This window comes from Colobus angolensis, unplaced genomic scaffold (genome assembly GCF_000951035.1).
Source record: "Colobus angolensis palliatus isolate OR3802 unplaced genomic scaffold, Cang.pa_1.0 Scaffold124, whole genome shotgun sequence".
Lineage (NCBI taxonomy): Eukaryota > Metazoa > Chordata > Mammalia > Primates > Cercopithecidae > Colobus > Colobus angolensis.
Window position 1 is genome coordinate 6,139,280 of NW_012113586.1, and position 19,337 is coordinate 6,158,616.

Sequence of the window (19,337 nt, forward strand, 5' to 3'; positions counted from 1 at the left end):
TTTATCTTGCCTGTCTAAGGAATTACCATGAGGAGCAACAGTGATGATTTATTTACTTATTTATTACCAAGTAATTTATAAATTTTTGCACAAAGTGTTAGATGTTGCTTTTGTGACTTCCCTTCCATAAATTACCTTAGTTATCTTCCATTCTTATTTAAAGTAGAACAAAAGATAGTCTGAAAACAAAATGAGAAGCACAGGAGTTTTCTTTGGGTGTTTATGTTTACTTGAGTATCTAATAAACAGGGGGCTTGCGTTCAGTTTGTTGTAATCAAACTTTGTTGTGATATAGTTCTCATTCTCAAGAATGTTTTATTAGGAGAAAAATGTTTCATGTGCTTTCCTTTCCTTGTTTGGGCCAGAAATGTGAACGTCTTCTGCTTTACCTCTATTGCCATGAATTAAGTATTGAATTCCAGGAGCCTGTTCCTGCTTCGGTGAGTTGCCTATCTTAGTAGCTCAGTGGGGGAAGTCTCATAATACTTAAGGGTGTGGGCTCTGGCGGTTGTTCGCGGTGGCTCACGCCTGTAATCCCAGCACTTTGGGAGGTTGAGGCGGGTGGATCACGAGGTCAGGAAATCGAGACCACGGTGAAACCCCGTCTCTACTAAAAATACAAAAAAATTAGCCAGGCGCGGTGGCGGGCGCCTGTAGTCCCAGCTGCTTGGGAGGCTGAGGCAGGAGAATGGCGTGAACCCCGGAGGCGGAGCTTGCAGTGAGTCAGATCACACCACTGCACTCCAGCCTGGGCGACAGAGGGAGACTGTCTCAAAAAAAAAAAAAAAAAAAAAAAAAGAGTATGGGCTCTGGCCTTAGACTAAGCTTGTATTACACCTCAGCTTTCTGGAATAAGCTCCTCAACCTCTCTAAGACTCAAGTTTTCTTTTCTGACACAATTTCTTACCTCATTGGGTTGTTCTGAGGATTATATAAGATAACCTATGTAAAGTGTTTAGCATAGTCTATAGTCATTGACTTCTGTAAGGGATAAAGGCTCTAAAATGCTACAATAAGTGGAAGATTAGAGGTGTTTGGTGCCTAATAAGTGGGATAAGAATATTCTACACACATTTTATTACTAGCCATCAGTTGTTGAATAGTACATTATTACATACCAGGCCTGTTAGAGAGTATTAAATGGTAGTTGACTTGTTTACTGAGTAGCCTGAGAAATGAATTTTAAATCACAAAAGGCATAGACGGAAGATGTTTTGTACAAGCAGTAATCATCTGTTTCTGGAAAATTTGTCTCATCTTCAATTGCAGGGATTTTAAAGTAGAAAATGACTTTCAAACGTTTTCTTTTTATGGGCCATTAAAAGAGCTTCTCGGCCAGGCATGGTGGCTCATGCCTATAATCCCATCATTTTGGGAGGCCTGGCAGGTGGATCACTTGAGGCCAGGAGTTTAAGACCAGCCTGGCCAACACGGTGAAACCCCCTCTCTACTAAAACTACAAAAATTAGCCGGGTGTGGTAGCGCACGCCTGTAATCCCAACTGCTGGGGAGGCTGAGGCAGGATAATTGCCTGAACCTAGGGGATGGAGGTTGCAATGAGCCAGCATGGTGCCACTGCACTCCAGCCTGGGCAACAGAGCAAGACTCCATCTCAAAAATCAATTAATCAATAAAATAGCTTCTCTAACTATTTACTTTTATCCCAAGGGTGGAAATTTTTGGCCAGGGTTGGGGCCAGAATTCCCTAACATGAACACTAAATGGTTAATAAAGTTAGTAAATTTTTCTTACGTGCTAATAGTCTTGCTTCCTCTGTTACTAAGTCAAGATTTCGTGATGTAAATGATATTCTCTGTGATGTCTTCCAAAAGACATCATATTCTAATTGTAACATTAATATATTTTATAAATTTTTTTTCTTTAAAAAAAAAAGAAAAACTCTTGAGGAGTCATAAAATTCTGATAAGTCAAATGTTGCCTCAAGGCTACTGGTTGGTTACCCTTGCTAATTGCTTTCTTTCCAAATCTTACTATTAAAAGTAGGACTTTGGGGGCTTGGACTAACCATGAAGATTGACACATATTCTGCATAAGATTTGGTTTTCATGAAGATGTAAAGTATATACGTCCATATCAAAATTTGCAAGCAGCTGGCTCTATAATAATTTTTTTCCCTAAAATTAATATGCTATGCATGTTCAAATTCAAAAGTTTGGCATTTTTGGAGAATTCTTATTTGCCATTATTTGCTTATTTTAGATACCAAACTACTATAAAATTATAAAGAAACCAATGGATTTATCCACCGTGAAAAAGAAGCTTCAGAAAAAACATTCCCAACACTACCAAATCCCAGATGACTTTGTGGCTGATGTCCGTTTGATCTTCAAGAACTGTGAAAGGTTTAATGAAGTATGTTAACTTCCAACCTATAGAGTCTTGATTTGTTAGTTTTTGTTTATTTCCTTGTTTTATTTTTTCTGCTGAAAGACTTTAATTTTATTAAAATTGTTTTTTTCTGCTACAGTCTTGCTAAACATCTGATTGTATTAACAGCTCCTGTGAAGAAAATTTATTGTGTATAATTTGTAGTATATACTTAAATATAATACATTAAGAATATTACCTTTTCTAAATGAGTTGAGGATTGGCATAAGTATGGAAAGTACTGTCCGTAGTTAAGTATGTTTTGTGGGATATGATTATAAACAGCTTACATTTTGGGTACTGTTAGGAAAGTATCTGTACCCTTGTCCTTGCATTTTATTATTGACAACATAAATGTAGAACCTTAAACTAATCTCTGGTGACCTATCTTGAATAGTGGCCCAGAGTATATGATACTGAGTTTTCTTATTTCAACAGTGTGACTTTGATTAATTGTGGTTATGTTTTTTGGTTTTTGGAGGTTTTTTTTTGAGGGTAAGGTTGAATTAGCCATGCCTTGAGAAGAAATGTGATATATACCTGTTTCAGGAAAATTGTTTTTATTATCTTAGGGATAAAATCAATTCTGTTATTATTATGGAAGATTTTCATGATAGGAGAAGAAAGTGGAATTTAATGAGAATCCACAAAATCTTTTAAGAGATTAATACTAAAGTATTTTTATTGCTGATGTAATTTGGGTGCCATATGATTATTACTAAAATAAATCACATTGAATCCTGTAACGTATTCCCATAACTGCCTCTGGAAGCATCCAGATGGCATTTTAAAATTAAAAACAAAACAAAATCTTCATAAGGTGAAAATTCTAAGTCACCTTTATAGCAGTATGGCACAGAGTATATTAGTAAAATCTCATTAATTTGAAGTTAAATTTAGAAACTAGTCCCAAATTTTGTCTTATTTTTCAGTGTAGTTAAATTATTTTCAAATAGATATGCTTTCATGAACTATAGTTGATAAGAAGACCCATGTTACCTGCCTCAGTAATAGTTACATAGTTTATGATTAAAATATTGCTATACAGATATAATTTTTATTAAGTGGTTTGTTGAAAGTGTGTCAGTTTTTAAAAGCAACGTTTCTTATATAATTTGCTTCACAAATATTTTTCTCTTGAATAGATTGATGTGTTCAGGCCAATTCCTATTCATATTGACCTTGATAATTCAAAATAAGACAATTACTGAGGTTTCACAGTAGCTTTAGTAACAGGGCTTTGTAAAGAAAATGGTTCCATATTCTGTAGAATTTTAGAAAAGCACTTTATCTGGTTATAGCAATTTGTTCTCCCTAGTATGGCTGACTTTTCGTCGCCAATCCTATGCAGTCTCATAACTTTAGAAAGGATTATAATTTCCCTTTTTTTTTTTTGACTCTGGTATCCTTTTTAGATGATGAAAGTTGTTCAAGTTTATGCAGACACACAAGAGATTAATTTGAAGGTAAGCTTTTCAGACCATGCAAACTTGGTGAAGGAATATGCATTACCAATAGGTGAATATTCCTATCTTTTGCTTGCAGGCTGATTCAGAAGTAGCTCAGGCAGGGAAAGCAGTTGCATTGTACTTTGAAGATAAACTCACAGAGATCTACTCAGACAGGACCTTCGCACCTTTGCCAGAGTTTGAGCAGGAAGAGGATGATGGTGAGGTAACTGAGGACTCTGATGAAGACTTTATACAGCCCCGCAGAAAACGCCTAAAGTCAGATGAGAGACCAGTACATATAAAGTAAAATGACATGGATTTGAATCAATTGTTAAAAAACAAAACAAAAAACCCAGAAAACTTTTAAGTGTTGCTGGAATATCCTGCCTACAGTGGGCACCTCCTTGAAGAAGCTGATAGCTTTTACACAGTATTAGATTGAAATAATGGACAGAAACACATTCTTGTCAAGAAAGGGGGAGAGAACTCTGTTTGCAACTTTAAAAGCAAAAAGCAAAAGTGAAATGATATGAGGATTTCTGTTCTAATGAGAATGATTCTCTGATTGTTAGAAATGGCAAATGTTGATGATTGTGTGTTATTGATTGGTGCAGGATACTTGGTGTACGAGTAAATACTTGAGGCTCGTGTCACTTGATAAATTTTCTTTTTGGACTAGGTCACACAGTTATTAAAACAACTTTTAACCCTCCCCCTTCACACACATACATATCAGGTTGTTTTCTAGTTGAAAACCCAAGTAGCTCAGATTCTACTTTAATGTCAGTGCAGATTTGCATTGAATCATGCCATTATATTTTTTCTCATTTTTATGCTGTTGGGTGTTAGTTTTTAAATTGATATAAAGAACTCAGCAGTGGTTTTATTTTCTACTCATACTTAGGGTTTAGGAAACACGACCACTAGTTATCATTTAATCAACTTCAATGGTCTACTGAAATAAAAACAGTAACTTTTCATTAGTGGATTATTTAGAGTTATAGTAGTCATTTCCAGAAAACACTTACAATTGTACTTCCCAATCAAATTATGTGATCATACAGTTATTCCCATGAAAGGCAGAATGTTTGTTTCAAAATTAATCTAGTTTTCTGTACATTTAAATTTGATTGAGAAGGTGACAACTGGCTCTTTTCCAGTCTTCCTTCATGTCAGTTTTCTGATAGACCACTATTGGCAAACAGTATCTGTCAACTACCAAATGTGTAAAATTTTCTGTATTTCACTTTGTCTTATTTGTAAATAGTGAACTAAAACTTTTGGCAGATCAGCAACATTTGCTGAGCCTGTTTTTTAAGCTAATGTGTATTCTTACTAATGTTCCTATCAAGAATGGATTTGTAATATATTCTGTCTATTTCTAATGTTCACATTCATATTTTGAGGTTCTATCTTATTTTAATAGAGAACAGACTTCTCAAAAAATCTTCAGAAGCAGCTTATTATTGAGATATCAAAATATTGAAATAAACCCGGTGGGGTTAGATTACTCATCTGTCCACCAAGTGGGACATTTGCATGGACTGGGGGCTTAAAGGACTTAGAAGAAACCTGTTAGTAAATCCTGAAAATGAGCCAATCCCCACTTGAATGGTTACTGGAGTAAACCCACCTTTACCACCCCAACTATAGCACCCGAGGCAGATAAGTCAACTTGGCTCTGGTTCATTTTTCTTTTCTTTGTTTGTGATGCTCACATTCAAAACGTGTGTTCTACAATGTTACAGGCTTCTCTTTTGTTTGATTCAAGATTTTAGTCCTACTTTTGTATGGACACATTAGAATATACAGAGACCAAAATAGAAGAAGTTGCCATTAGATATTTTTCAGAAATCAGCAGTTTTGTGGCAAATCATTTATTTGCCTTTTTAAAAATTTAGTTTAAGCAGTTCAGAGAGTAGACTACTCAGAAAATTATTTCACATAATTGTCTAAGAGGTCAATATTTTTTAGTGCATATTGAATCAAATAAAGTGCTCTAAAGAAATTATTATACAAATTCCTTTGGGTTTTTCTTTTCTTAACAAGGGGTGGGGGTAAATAGGAATATGATTTAGGCTTCCTGGTTGTGTATTTAAAGAGTATTGATTTTATTATTGCTATTGATTTACTTTATTCCTGGCTTCCTCTTCACTTTCAATTTTTTAAAAATAATTTAAGCCTTTAAAAATAAACCAAACTGTTGAAACATTTTACTCAGATTTTAAATGCCTAAGAAAAGTTTTTTAATAAGAGGGAGAAAATTATTTAAAAATACTTATGCCTATGCCTGTTTCCCTCTTTTTTCACAACATCCATGATTTCAGTTTATAAGTAGACATATATCTAAGGCCACATTTTGGGAAAGTGAGGAATAGCAGCAGTATAACTTCATTCTGCCAGGCCTTTGAGTTTTAATATTTTGTATTGCTCTTCAAATGGATCCTTTTAAAAAATTGTAGATAATGAGTCATAAATAGATTCTGCTAACTGAGGGGAGAAACACATTTTAAGTAAATATTTTTCGGTATTTGGGGCCTTAAAAAATAACTGTGTTCCCTTAAAATTACATGTTAGAGTTTTTAGGTTTTTTTTGGTTTAAGATTGGTTAAATCAGTTTAAAAGCCACTTTTTTGTCAACATTTAATAGCCTCCATTTCTGTTAAGATAATTTATACTGCTGAGGAATTACTATTAATAGCTATCAACATGCCACCATTAAGGTACTCACTTTAGATTTTTTATTAAAGCTTTTTTCTTGCACACTGATCGTTGTGTCTCTAAGCTGATTTTTTCAGCTCATTTATACCTATGGTTAAAAAGTATAAAAACTTAAACTGATATTTAGATATATGTTTTCCTATTAATTTATGTTTTAAAAAGACAAAATTGAATATCTGTCAGTCCCTGAAGGCAGTTTGTTTTTATACTCTCACATTTGTATTTGTTGTTTAAATGGAAGTATTTTAGAAGATTTGGAGAAAAGTCCACATAATGTTTTTCTTAAAAGCTTTTAAAGTTTTTCTGTACTTCAATTTACTTCTCCCATCAGAAAACTAAGAACAAAGTGTTGCACGGTCTGTTCTGCTGACCTAAATTTGTGTTTTCAGCACTTGGCTCAGCCGATTCACTTGAGTGAAGGAATTGCTTTATAAGGCAAAGCATGTGAAAGTTCTAAAGTATGGTTAGATTGCAGGTCATGCTCTATATGGAAACATCAAACCATTACTACAGAGAAATGATAAGGCATTGGATCCACTATTGAAATTATTATTTTTGGATCAACAAGTTGGTACTTTCTGACTTCTGTATCTTAACATAAGGGAATTTTAGGTAATGCTAAGTCAGTTGTCTCATTTTTTGTGATAACAAGTTTTGGAATTTTTAGTTAATTGAAAGAAATAATGCTTTTAAGTAGAAGTAAAAGGTTTATAAGTGTGCAAATTGTAGATTTATCAATTACCTCAGCAGGTATCCTGCCATGTAATTATTAGTGATTAGTGTTAATAAGCTAATAGATTCAGGTCTTCCAACTATGCCCTTGGATTGTGGCCTACCGTATGTTATTAAATGGTCTCTTACTATCCAAAATGGGAGTAGATGCTGTGGCCCCGTCTCCCTTGGCTTTTACGTCCCACACCCACCCCCATTCATGTACAACATGTGAAATACAAAAATCTCATTTCTTGTCAAAGCACTGCTCATTTGCATACTCAGCATCGGGTCAGTGAGTAGTTTTATAAAAAATCCACGTACCCAACTCCATTAGTTAAAACAGATTCAATTCATACCATGAATTCTTAATTTCTATACCATCTATGTTAATGATCTGCTGAAGGTGATTCAAGACTTTCAAGGTGTAATACAGTTTGATCATGTACCAGACCTGGATATTTAATTTTTTTTCTCACAGTTTATCTCCTCCTTGATAAAGCAATAACACTGCTTTAAGTCTGTTGCCTAATAGCATGTCAGAATCCTCTCCTGGATGGTGATTTTATAGGAAAGTTTGTATGCATATCACCCAGTCTATCTTTTAAAAATTAAGAAATTTAAATGTATGCTGGAAGTAATGACAATATATTGTGGCATTTTATTTTAAAAATTGGGGAAAGTTGCATATTTTTTTAAAAGTAAGTGTTTGAGTAAAAAAATTGAAGGTACTTTTTTAAGGAAAAAAATTTATATGCCACAGTTTACATAGACATTTCAGATTCAACACGTACTCTTGAATATAATGGTTTCTTTTACTTGGTCAAAATGCATGTATAGCATTTCTTTCATCTTAGTTCCTTGTGTTTGCCTATGTGGTCGTTTATATATTTTTTATTGTATCGGAGAAACAAAACTATCTTCAAAAATAAGTTAATTTGGATATATTTGTCATATCAAACTACAAAATGTACAAGTTAAGTTTAGCCCTTTTCTAGAAAGTGATCTTTAAAATTGAAAATGCTCTTCTTTTAAATTAACCAAATTTACATGTGTGGGAAGGCACCAAAATGATTTTGTAAGTGCCACTGCAATATTCCCTTTCAAGTGTGGCCTAAATTTCAATCTTAAGGATGGAATGCATGTTCTGCTCCTGGTTCTGAAGAATGTAGGCATCTACTACGTTTTAAAACACAGTGAAACATATACATAAGCCTATAAAAAAGATTTGTGCAATTTGAAAGCCTGTTAATTTTTTATGTAAACATACCTACACACGAAAGGGTTAAATTCACAGCCTTACTAGTTCCTTGCTTCCAGTATTTAAATTGGTCTCCTCCCCTCATTATTACTACTACTACTACTACTATTATTTTTGCACATAGTTAACTGCCCTTCAATATGATTCTTAAAAAGTGCTGTTTCTGTGGTATTGTATTCTCTAAATAATCATATTTAATTTTTTAAAACAAGGTTGCAGTTTCTAATTGTTTCGTTCCTGTATTTTTGCTGGTGTGTAATAAAAGCAAGTTTTTTCTTTTCATGGTTATTTAATACATTAGCTGCCTGTAAATAATTCTTGTTATAATGCTCTGGAATGTGTTGTAGAAGTTGTATTAGATTAGTTTTAAACCCTTGTTTGAAAGCCACATTGTTTTGGTTATTTCTATTAAATTAGAAAATTGAAAAAGTTTTCAAATGAATTTCTTCTTTTTTCTTCTGTGAGTTGAAACTTAATCATAATTTAAAATCATTTTAAAAATTTACACTGTGTGCCAGGCACCAAAATACAGTAGTGAACAAGATATAGTCATTGCCTTCACAGACTTTAGACTCTATGTTAGAGTAATCAATGTTATGATAGGGATTAACAATATAATTGTAATGCATAGGAAAGGATCTAACCCAAACTTTGTTGCCAGGAAAGCAATTTCTTTCACTCATAAGAGGACAGTGGACAAGTCTAAGAGAGAGTGAAAAGAGAATACATTATGTAGAAGACTGAGTAAGAGAGAACATGTACGTATTCCAGGAACTGAAAAGTTAATTAACTTAATCTGAAACAGTGTAAGTTGGAGTGGTAAAAAAACTAAACTCAAGAATTGAGCAGACCCCTCTTCGAGCAGAGAGTCTTATAAGTTATATTAAAGGGTTTGGGAATTACGCTGAGGCCATCAAGGAGTCCTTGAAGAATTTTAAGCAAGGTGGGGACTGGAGTGTTGAAATAATCAAATTTGCCGTTTTGAAAGATCACTGTAGCAGTGAAGAATGAGTTCTGCAGAATATTAGAGGTAGAGACCCAATTGTATGCTCTAAGTAATCCAGGTGAGCCCTAAATTAGCTATCTGGCAGTAGAATGGGAGAATAGCAGTCAAACTTGAGAGACTTAGTAAAATGGACCAGTAATTGAAGCCATGGAGTTACTAGCACCTATTAAAATTAGGAAGAGGAGGAGAAGGGAATAGATTATGAGTGAACCAGGGGAGTGAGTTCAGTTTGGGATGTATTGAGTGTGAGGTACTAATGGAAAATTAAGGTGCGAGTCTCTGTGGTTCTGCTGCTTGTGAGAGACCCTTGGGCTAGAGATAGAACCTGTGAGATCCATCAGTTAGGTATCGTAATTGTTTTTGTTCATCACTGAATATGTCTAGCGCATGGTGGCCATTTATAAACATCAAAGTTTAGCTACTAGTATAAGTGGTAACTAAAGCAGTATAAGAATATGATATTGTCTAGGAAATTTATAGAATGGGAAGAGCAGGATAGTTACAACAGCAGAGGAAACAATATTTAAGAACTAGGAAAACAAAACACAGAGGATTCCTATGGATTAGTCATATAGGTAGGAGGAAAGCCAGGAGAGTGATAATAGAAGATGAGAAAGAGGTTTCAAGATGGGATGTGGGGGTGTTGCTGATGTCAAGTGTTGAAGTAAACATAAAGTGGCCATTGAATTTTGCAATATAGAAGTTATAGATGACCTTGATAAAAGCTGTTCCAGTTTGAGCAGCAAGTGTACAGTGGGTTAGGTGAATGAGACATGGAATGAGTATAGACTATTTTTTCAAGAAATGGTTTTTTAAAAGATTATACAGAGTTTAAGACCTTGAATAACCAAGTAAAACATCAGAATGGAAATTCATAATTGTTACCCTTCTAGATGTATTTTATATAGTGGAAAAAATATAAGTTGCCATTGTCCAGATTTGGGGTTGAACCCTTGTGTTACCAATATGACTTCTCTGAGTTTTACTTTGGCTTATTTGTGAAATGAGGATAGTCATATCCAGCTCATGAAATTAATATGGAGATGAATTGAGATCATTTATGGCACAAGGTTGACATACAAGTTCTCAACAGATACTGTTTCTTTTTTCATATCTTCTGTTGCCATGAAAGGATAGGTTCAAAATGTAATTTCTACCTTTTTACTGACATAAGAAAAGGCTTTCATACTGGAACTCAAGTCTTTCAAGTCCATCCTCAGCCCTTAAGTATTAATGTAATCCTATATTAATTGATTCTTAGACTGCAAAACTCAACAACCACCCATATTAGGCTCCGAACTTTTAGGGAACTATAAATGTAAACATGAATTAGTAGGATAGAACATCTTATGGAAGATTTCGTCTAAGCATCCCCTTATCTTGTTACCTTACCTCAGTTGGTGGTAAATGTATCAGCAGTCTTTCATTTGTGAACATGTCACCATTAGTGATCTGGAAAGGCAAAGCTACATAGGGGCATGCGTTTCTGACAGTATGACAAACTGCATGCCCTGAAGAACCCTCCTGAGGTACAAAATACCTGAAATGCTGGATGAGGTTTCTTTAAAAAATGAAAATCTTTAAACTCATCGTAGAGCTAACAAGGAAGATACTCTAAAGCCCCACTTCACTACCTGTGTAGCATTTTTGCCAAGAACATTTGACCTGAATCTAATCACATGGAATAATTAAACAAAATTGGAATATAGGACATTTACAAGACCGCTGGTTTGGATTCTTAAAAAAAAAAAAAAGTACAAAACAAGTGGGGAGGCTGTTCTTTGTAAAATAATGCAGTATAATCAGTATGCAGTGAAATACAGTATAATGAAATGTACTACATGAACTTTTCATTTTCAATTAAACCCAGCCATTAAACATATTTTAGGAACATCTCAGAAAATTTGTTTATGAATTCTTACATGGAATAGTTTTCTTAGGTGTGACAGTGGTTTTGTGCCTGAATAGAAGAATGTCCCTTTTCTTCAGAGATGCATGCTGGAATAATGAGAGATGAAGTGTCATTCTTTTTGCTGTTTTCTAGTAGGTAAAACTTTTGTGGGTGTATAAAGCATATGTGAGAGTGCACATGCAGCAGAATAACAGCTAGTGAATTGTGTAAGGTAGATAACTGTATTTTGCTGTTGTTTCAACATCTTGATAGACTTGAGAAATTTAAAAATGAAAGGCTTAGTGTGGAATTGAACAAAAAAGCATGAATCCAGAGAAATAACAATATTAAAGGGGACATTTTCCCTGACAGTTCTCTCAGTCTTTTTGTTCTTGATGACTTTGGAATGGGCTAAGCTCTAGAAGAGAAACAAAGCCTAGTGGCCAGCATTAATATGAACTCAGAGTGAGACACTTCCAAAACCTGGAACCTCAAAAGATGATACACTCAGTGAAAGAATGCACTAGAATATGCTACCTCAGAGTGGAAAGTAAGAAAAGTGGAGAAGAAGAAGAAGAAAGTAAGAAAAAGTGGAAAGAAGAAAAGTGGAGAGAAGAAAAAAATTTGATAATTTGTATCCACAAGCTGACAAATCAGTTTAGTATGACAAAACTCATACTACCCATGTGGTTAGAAAAATTAAGCTAAGAACTTCAGGAGGCCAACACGAGAGGATTGCTTGAGCCTAGGAGTTGGATACGAGCCTGGGCAACATAGTGAGACCATGTCTGTGCAAAAAAAATTTTTTAATTAAGGCAGGCATGCCATTTTTAACAAAAATACTAGGTGCACACCTGTAGCCCCAGCTACTTAGGATGCTGAGGTGGGAGGATTCCTTGAGCCTGGCAAGTCAATGCTGCAGTGAGCAGTGGTCACACCACTGCACTCCAGCCTGGGCAACACAGCAAGACCCTGTCTCAAAAAAAAAAAAAAGAAAATAAGTTAACGTGGTCAGGTTTGAAGTTATTCTGGGCACTTAACAAAAACAAATGTTGGTACACCCTTGCAGCATTTTAAACAATCTCAAATAGCTTCAATAGGTAGTGTTCTAATAATTTTGGATTCATACTCAAATTCACAAAGCTTTGAAAAGTCATTGTGAATAAATTAAGAGAAATAACAGAATCTGACCTGCAAAGACTGCAGATTTTGGAATTACTGGATTAGAGTATTCGAAGACACACAAAAAAATTTTTTAACATCTCTAAAATTCATATGACAGTACAGCATTAAATTGGCACAAAATGATGTATTTTTCAGTACTTGATGGCTTAGATTTATTGGAATACAGTATGTGTAAGGAATGAAAGAATATCCAAAAATTGAGAAGGAACAAGACAAAAAATGATGGGGGTGGAGGATAAGCAAGAGCATATGACAAGAAAAATAAGATTGGGAACAATGAAACATCTAGACATGAAAAGCAAAACAGATAAAATGAACCAGAAGACCAAGATTAAGAAATTATGTAGAATGTATGAAAACTCAACACCAGGGACAGTTTGAAAGGTCAATGAACATCTAATAGACTACCAGAAAGAGATGATAGAATGGTTTGGGATGATATTTGAGGATATTTTAGCTGAGAAATTTTCCAATTTGATTAGAGTCATCTTTGCATTTGAGAAATCAAGGAAATAATCTCAATCTCTAGACCCATTGAGCTAATTTGTAGATGATAGACAACGTGGAAAACCAGAGTGAAACTCTTGATAAACCACTAAAAATAGTCTCTAAAAGAGCAAGAGAAAGAAAGCATTATCTACAAAGTAACAGCAGTTAGTGTGACAGCTACTTGATAACAATGAAAAACAGATGAGAGTGGTATATTTTTTGTGCTGAGAGGTGTCAATCTAGAATTCTGTACCAAACAAAACTCAGGAAAATGGGCCAATGACGTTTTGGATAAACAGAGCTTACTACCAACATGTCCTCATTAAGTGAACTTAGGAAAGTTTATTTCAGGAATCAGAATAAGATCAGAAAGAAAACGTAAGACCTAAGAAGAGATGGTGAGCAAAGGAAGTGGTAAATGAGGCCAGGCACAGTGGTTTACACCTGTAATCCCAGCACTTTGGAAGGCCGAGGCGGGTGAATCAACTGAGGTCAGGAGTTCGAGACCAGCCTGGCCAAGATGGCAAACCCTCATCTCTACTATAAAGCACAAAAATTAGCCGGGCGTAGTGGTGCTTGCTTGTAATCCCGGCTACTTGGGAGGCTAAAGCAGGAGAATCGTTTGAACCCAGGAGGCAGAAGTTGCAGTGAGCCGAGATTGCGCCACTGCCCTCCAGAGCCTGGGCAACAAAAGCAAAACTCCGTCTCAAAAAAAAGAAAAAATTATATATCTATATGGTAAATGAGGGTAAATTAAGTAATAATGAGGCTGGCTGTGGCATATCATGCCTGTAATCCCATCACTTTGGTAGTGTCAAGGTGGGAGGATCGCTTGAGGCCAGAAGTTCAAGACCAGTCCGGGCAACATAGTGAGAGCCCATCTCTAAAAAACAAAAATGTAAAAATAATGATGATACTGATTTTTATGAGTTGAAAAGAAAACTGGGCGGGCATGGTGGCTCATGCCTGTAATCCCAGCACTTTGGGAGGCTGAGGCAGGTGGATCACTTGAGTCAGGAGTTCAAGATCAGCCTGGTCAACATGGTGAATCCCCATGTCTACTTAAAATACAAAAATTAACCAGGTGTGGTGGTGGGTGCCTGTAGTCCCAGCTACCCGGGAGGTTGAGGCAGGAGAATTGCTTGAACTCAGGAGGCAGAGGTTGCAGTGAGCTGAGATCGCACCACTGCACTCCAGCCTGGGCGGCAGAGCCAGACTCCATGTCAAAAAAAAAAAAAAAAAAAAAGAGAAAACTGAGTGACTGGTGTGATAGTGTGAAGAGCTGTGCTTACTTACCCCCTCCTCAGGGAAACTGGTGATAATTATTTTCACCAGTTTATCTGAAACAAAATATATGTAAAATAAAATAAATAACCATGTAAAATAAAGCTATTTATGTAAAGCCTTCGTAAATGATCCTGTGAGCAAACAGCAGATGAGAAAAACAGCTATTCAAGGAAATGTGAAAATTCTGTAGGAAATGGGAGTTTGTGATATTTAAACCTAGATTGTTTCCTTGTTTCCTCCTCTATGCTTATTAATGTGGAGATTCCAGACTGCTGCAGCCAAGAACACAGGGCTTCCTTTTCCTCACCTCCCAGTTGGAGAACCCTCTTCTTGGGAAAAGCAGGATGTCAACAATTCTTGGTCTGCCTCCAGCTGCTTTTGCTGAAGTTAAAACCCAGGGGAGTGCAGTTGAGCAGTGTGGGTTCACATCTTCCACTCAGCTCCCACTTTGCCACCAGAGGCTTTACGTTGGGTGTGGCATGTTTAGAATACTGGGACACAGATGATCTTTGCCCTGGCTCATGAGGTGATAGTTCTGTGCCAAAAGAGTTAAGCTGAGAAGGCCTCAGGCTGCTGCCCCACCCACTCCACTAAGCACTCAGTTTCTAGGATGGAGATAGAGGTGGTGGTATGTCACACAGAAGCTTGCCATTGTTACAGTTCCAATGCCCTGGTTTAGAGATTTTGCCTGGGAACTGAACCAGATGAAATAACCCCTAATCTCTTCCAAAACAAAGGGACTTCATTTGTAACATAGCACAGATAATTTCAAATCTCAGCGCATACCACTGGAGGTTGTGGTAAAAAGCAACTGAAGAGATTCAACATCCATATAAACTGTAGACCAGCTAGTTTGCAGGAGAACCCAGGAATAAGACAGCTCACAGGAGCTCTCCTGGGTTTAGAACAAATGTGAAACAGACCTTGGAAACCTTTTCTTCAAAGGAGTCACAATATGATAGAATTAGCTTGTAGAGCAATTCATGACTCAGAACATTGTTGAAAACAGTAGAGCTGGCAATTACTGGAGATCAACAGCTAGACATGATCATGAAAAGAGTAAGCTGGGCCTAGAAAAAAACACTGTCATCCCGAGGAGACAGGGTATACCCAGTCATGACAACCTGGGGAGCAACAACAGAGGCTTAATACTGGTGGATGGGAGGGACTACACTAAAATAAGCCAGTCACTAAGCAATGACAAACCCCAGGGATATGAGAAGGGAATGACCGGTATCCAGAGTTGCTACAACATATTATTTAAAATATCCAGTCTGTAACAAATACAAAAGCATGCAAAGACAGAAAAGTACAACTCATACACTAGAAATCAAGCAACACAAACCTATGAGGCTGGGTGTGGTGGCTTATGCCTGTAATCTCAGCACTCCAGGAGGCCAAGGTGGGTGGATCCCTTGAGGATAGGAGTTCGAGACCAGCCTGGCCAACACGGGGAAACTGCATCTCTACTGAAAATACAAAAATTAGCTGGGCGTGGTAGTGCATACATGTAGTCCCAGCTACTTGGGAGGCTGAGGCAGAGAATCACTTGAATCCAGGAGGCAGAGGTTGCAATGAGCCAAGATCACACAACTACACTCCAACCTGGGCAATAGAGCGAGACTCTCAAAAAAAAAAAAAAAGTGACAAGATGTCAAGTTATGAGAAAAAAACTTGAAGGTTGCCATTAAAAACATTCCCAGAATTAAAGGAAACAATAATTGGAGAAGTTAAGGAAGGTGCGATGACAATGTTATATCAAATATCAAAGAGATACAGTAACTGCAATAAAAAGTTCATTACAGAGGCTCAATAGTAGAATTGGCAGAAGAAATAGTAAATGAACTTGAAGAAAAATTGATAGAGATTAGAGGAAAAAGAATTTTTTAAAAGTGAACATGGCCTCAGAGAAATATGTGTGACCTTTAAGGACACCAACATACACATAATAGGAGTTTCAATAGAAGAGAAGAGAGAAGGGAGCTGAAAATACATTCAAAGAAACGACAGCTAAAAATTTTCCCAAATTTTTTGTAAAATGATAACTTACATATTCAGGAACCTATGTGAATTCCAAGTAGCATAAACACAGAGTTTCAAAAACAGACATGTCCTAGTAAAAACAAAAAAGCTAAAAGGAGAAAAGCTTGAAAGTAGCAAGAGAAAAGCAACTTGCTACTCTCAAGGGAATATGATCAACAGCTGACCATTTTAGGAGAAACAACGAAGCCAGAAAGTAGCAGATCACTTTCAAAATGCTCAAAAGAAAATAAAAGTCAACCAATAATTATATATCCAGCAAAGCTACTTTCCAAAATGAAGGTGAAACACAGACTTTCTCAGATAAAAAATGAGAGAATTTGTTGCTGGAAGACTTGCCTTTCAAGAAATACTAAAAGATTACTCCAGGTTGAAAGCAAGTGACTCAGATAGTAATTTGAATACATACCAGTAAAGGTAATTGTGTAATTATATATGAGAGTACAAATGAATATCTCGATTTTAAGAAGAAACTGAAATTATGTAAACATTATATATAATATTGGCCTTATAAATATGATAATGTAATGTGTATGAAATTTTCTGATAATGGTACAAAGAAATGGGCAGGAAGGAGCAAAGGTGTACGGGACTAGGGAAACTGCAGTTGGTAAAGTAATAATTATAACAATGGGTTGTTGAATTTGTAATATTAATATGTATAACAATAATATCACAAAAGGGAGAAAATGAAAATAGAGATATATAAGAGCAATGTTTGCATGTAATTAGCCTAGTTCTGATAAGATGCATATGGTAAAGCCTAGATTGACTTAAAAATTCAGGACTGTGCAGTGGCTGAGATTATAGGCCTGTAACATCAGCACTTTGGGAGGCTGAGATGAGAGGATCACTTGAGGCCAGGAGTTCACAACCAGCCTGGGCAACATAGTGAGAACTTGTCTCTACAAAAGTTTAAAAATTATCCAAATGTGGTGGTGAGTGCCTGCAGTCCCAGCTACTCCAGAGGCTGAGGCAGGAAGATCACCTGAGCCCATGAGTTAGAGGTTACAGTGAGCTCTAATTATGCCACTGCACTCTAGCCTGGGCAAGACAGTAAGACCTTCTCTCAAAAATAAATAAATAAATAAATAAAAAATCAACAAAGTTTCTCTTTTAATGAGAAACTATTAAAGAAATGAAAATACGACCAGTTTGGGGTGGCTTATGTCTGTAATCCCCGCACTTTGGGAGGCCAAGGTGGGCGGATCACTAGGTCAGGAGTTGGAGACCAGCCTGGCCAATATGGTGACACCCCGTCTCTACTAAAATTACAAAAATTAGCCAGGCATGATGGCGCATGCCTGTAGTTCCAGCTACTCGGGAGGCTGAGACAGAAGAATCTCTTGAACCCAGGGGCAGAGGTTATAGTCAGCCAAGATTGCGCCATTGCACTCCAGCCTGGGCGGCAGAGTGAGACTCTGTCTCAAAAAAAAAAAAAAAGAAATGAAAATACTACATTAGAAAATAGTCACACAAAAAACACTTGGTAAGATGGTAAGACATGGAAAAGAAAAAAGGACATAAACCCAACAAATCAGTAATGTTAAATATGAATAGGTTGAACAATCCAATCAAAAGACAGAGACTGAATTTTCTGAAAACCTTTTTGTTTTTAATTTTTTATTTCCATAGGTTATCAGGAACAGGTGGTATTTGGTTACATGAGTAAGTCCTTCAGTGGTGATTTGTGAAATTTTGGTGCACCCATCACCAAGCAATATACACTGAACTCAATTTGTAGTCTTTTATCCCTCACTGCCCTCCCACCCTTTCCCCCAAGTTCCGAAAGTTCATTGTATCATTCTTATGTCTTTGCATCCTCATAGCTTAGCTCTCACTTATAAGTGAGAATATACGATGTTTGGTTTTCCATTTCTGAATTACTTCACTTAGAATAATAGTCTCCAGTTTCATTCAGGTTGCTGCAAATGCCATTAATTTATACCTTTTTATGGCTGAGTAGTATTCCATTATATATATGCATATATATATATATGTATATATCACAATTTCTTTATCCACTTGTTGATTGATGGGCACTTGGGCTGGTTCTGTATTTTTGCTGTTGAGGATTGTGCTGCTATAAACATGCATCTGCAACTATCTTTACATATAATAACTTCTTTTCCTCTGGGTAGATACCCAGTAGTGGGATTGCTGGATCAAATGGTAGTTCTACTTTTAGTTCTTTAAGGAATCTCCACACTGTTTTCCATAATGGTTGTATTAGTTTACATTCCCACCAGCAGTGTAGAAATATTCCCTTTTCACTGCATCCATGCCAACATCTATTATTTTTTGATTTTTTGATTATAGCCATTCTTGCAGGAGTAACGTGGTATTGCATTGTGGTTTTGATTTGCATTTCCCTGATCATTAGTGATGTTGAAAACCTGATCCAACTGTATACTATGTACAGGAGACACAGTTTAGATTCAAAATAGAAACAGATTGATGAAAGTAAAAGGATAGAATAAAATATGCAAATAGCACCTGTAGAAAATTAGAGTGGCTATACTTTAAGAGAAAATGGACTTTAGAACAAAAAGTTATGTAAAGGGACATTTTATGATAAGGTTACTCCCTCAGAGAGATATAATAATTATAAACATATGCACCTAATAATGGTACACCAAAATACATGACACAAACACTGACAGAAGCAAAGAGAGAAAGTGACACTTCAACAACAATGGTTGGAGACTTCAGTACTCCACTTTCAATAACGGATAGAACAACCAGACAGAAGATCAGTAAGGAAACAGAAGACTTGAACCACACAATAAACCAACTACCTAACAGACATCCGGGCCGGGTGCGGTGGCTCAAGCCTGTAATCCCAGCACTTTGGGAGGCCAAGACGGGCGGATCACGAGGTCAGGAGATCGAGACCATCCTGGCTAA

The 19,337-nt window shown here is 36.2% G+C and overlaps 1 protein-coding gene across 1 annotated transcript in view; it reads left to right on the top strand.

The window, feature by feature from the left end:
- Nucleotides 1-8,970, top strand: part of TRIM33 (tripartite motif containing 33) — a 126,535-nt gene extending 117,565 nt beyond the window's left edge. Inside the window, exons 18-21 of the mRNA XM_011933119.1 lie at nt 366-440; nt 2,221-2,373; nt 3,804-3,854; nt 3,934-8,970. Of these exons, the coding sequence (XP_011788509.1) occupies nt 366-440; nt 2,221-2,373; nt 3,804-3,854; nt 3,934-4,146 (492 nt within the window). The 3' untranslated portion in view covers nt 4,147-8,970. The remainder of the gene's footprint in view (nt 1-365; nt 441-2,220; nt 2,374-3,803; nt 3,855-3,933) is intronic.
- Nucleotides 8,971-19,337: the final 10,367 nt, after the last annotated feature.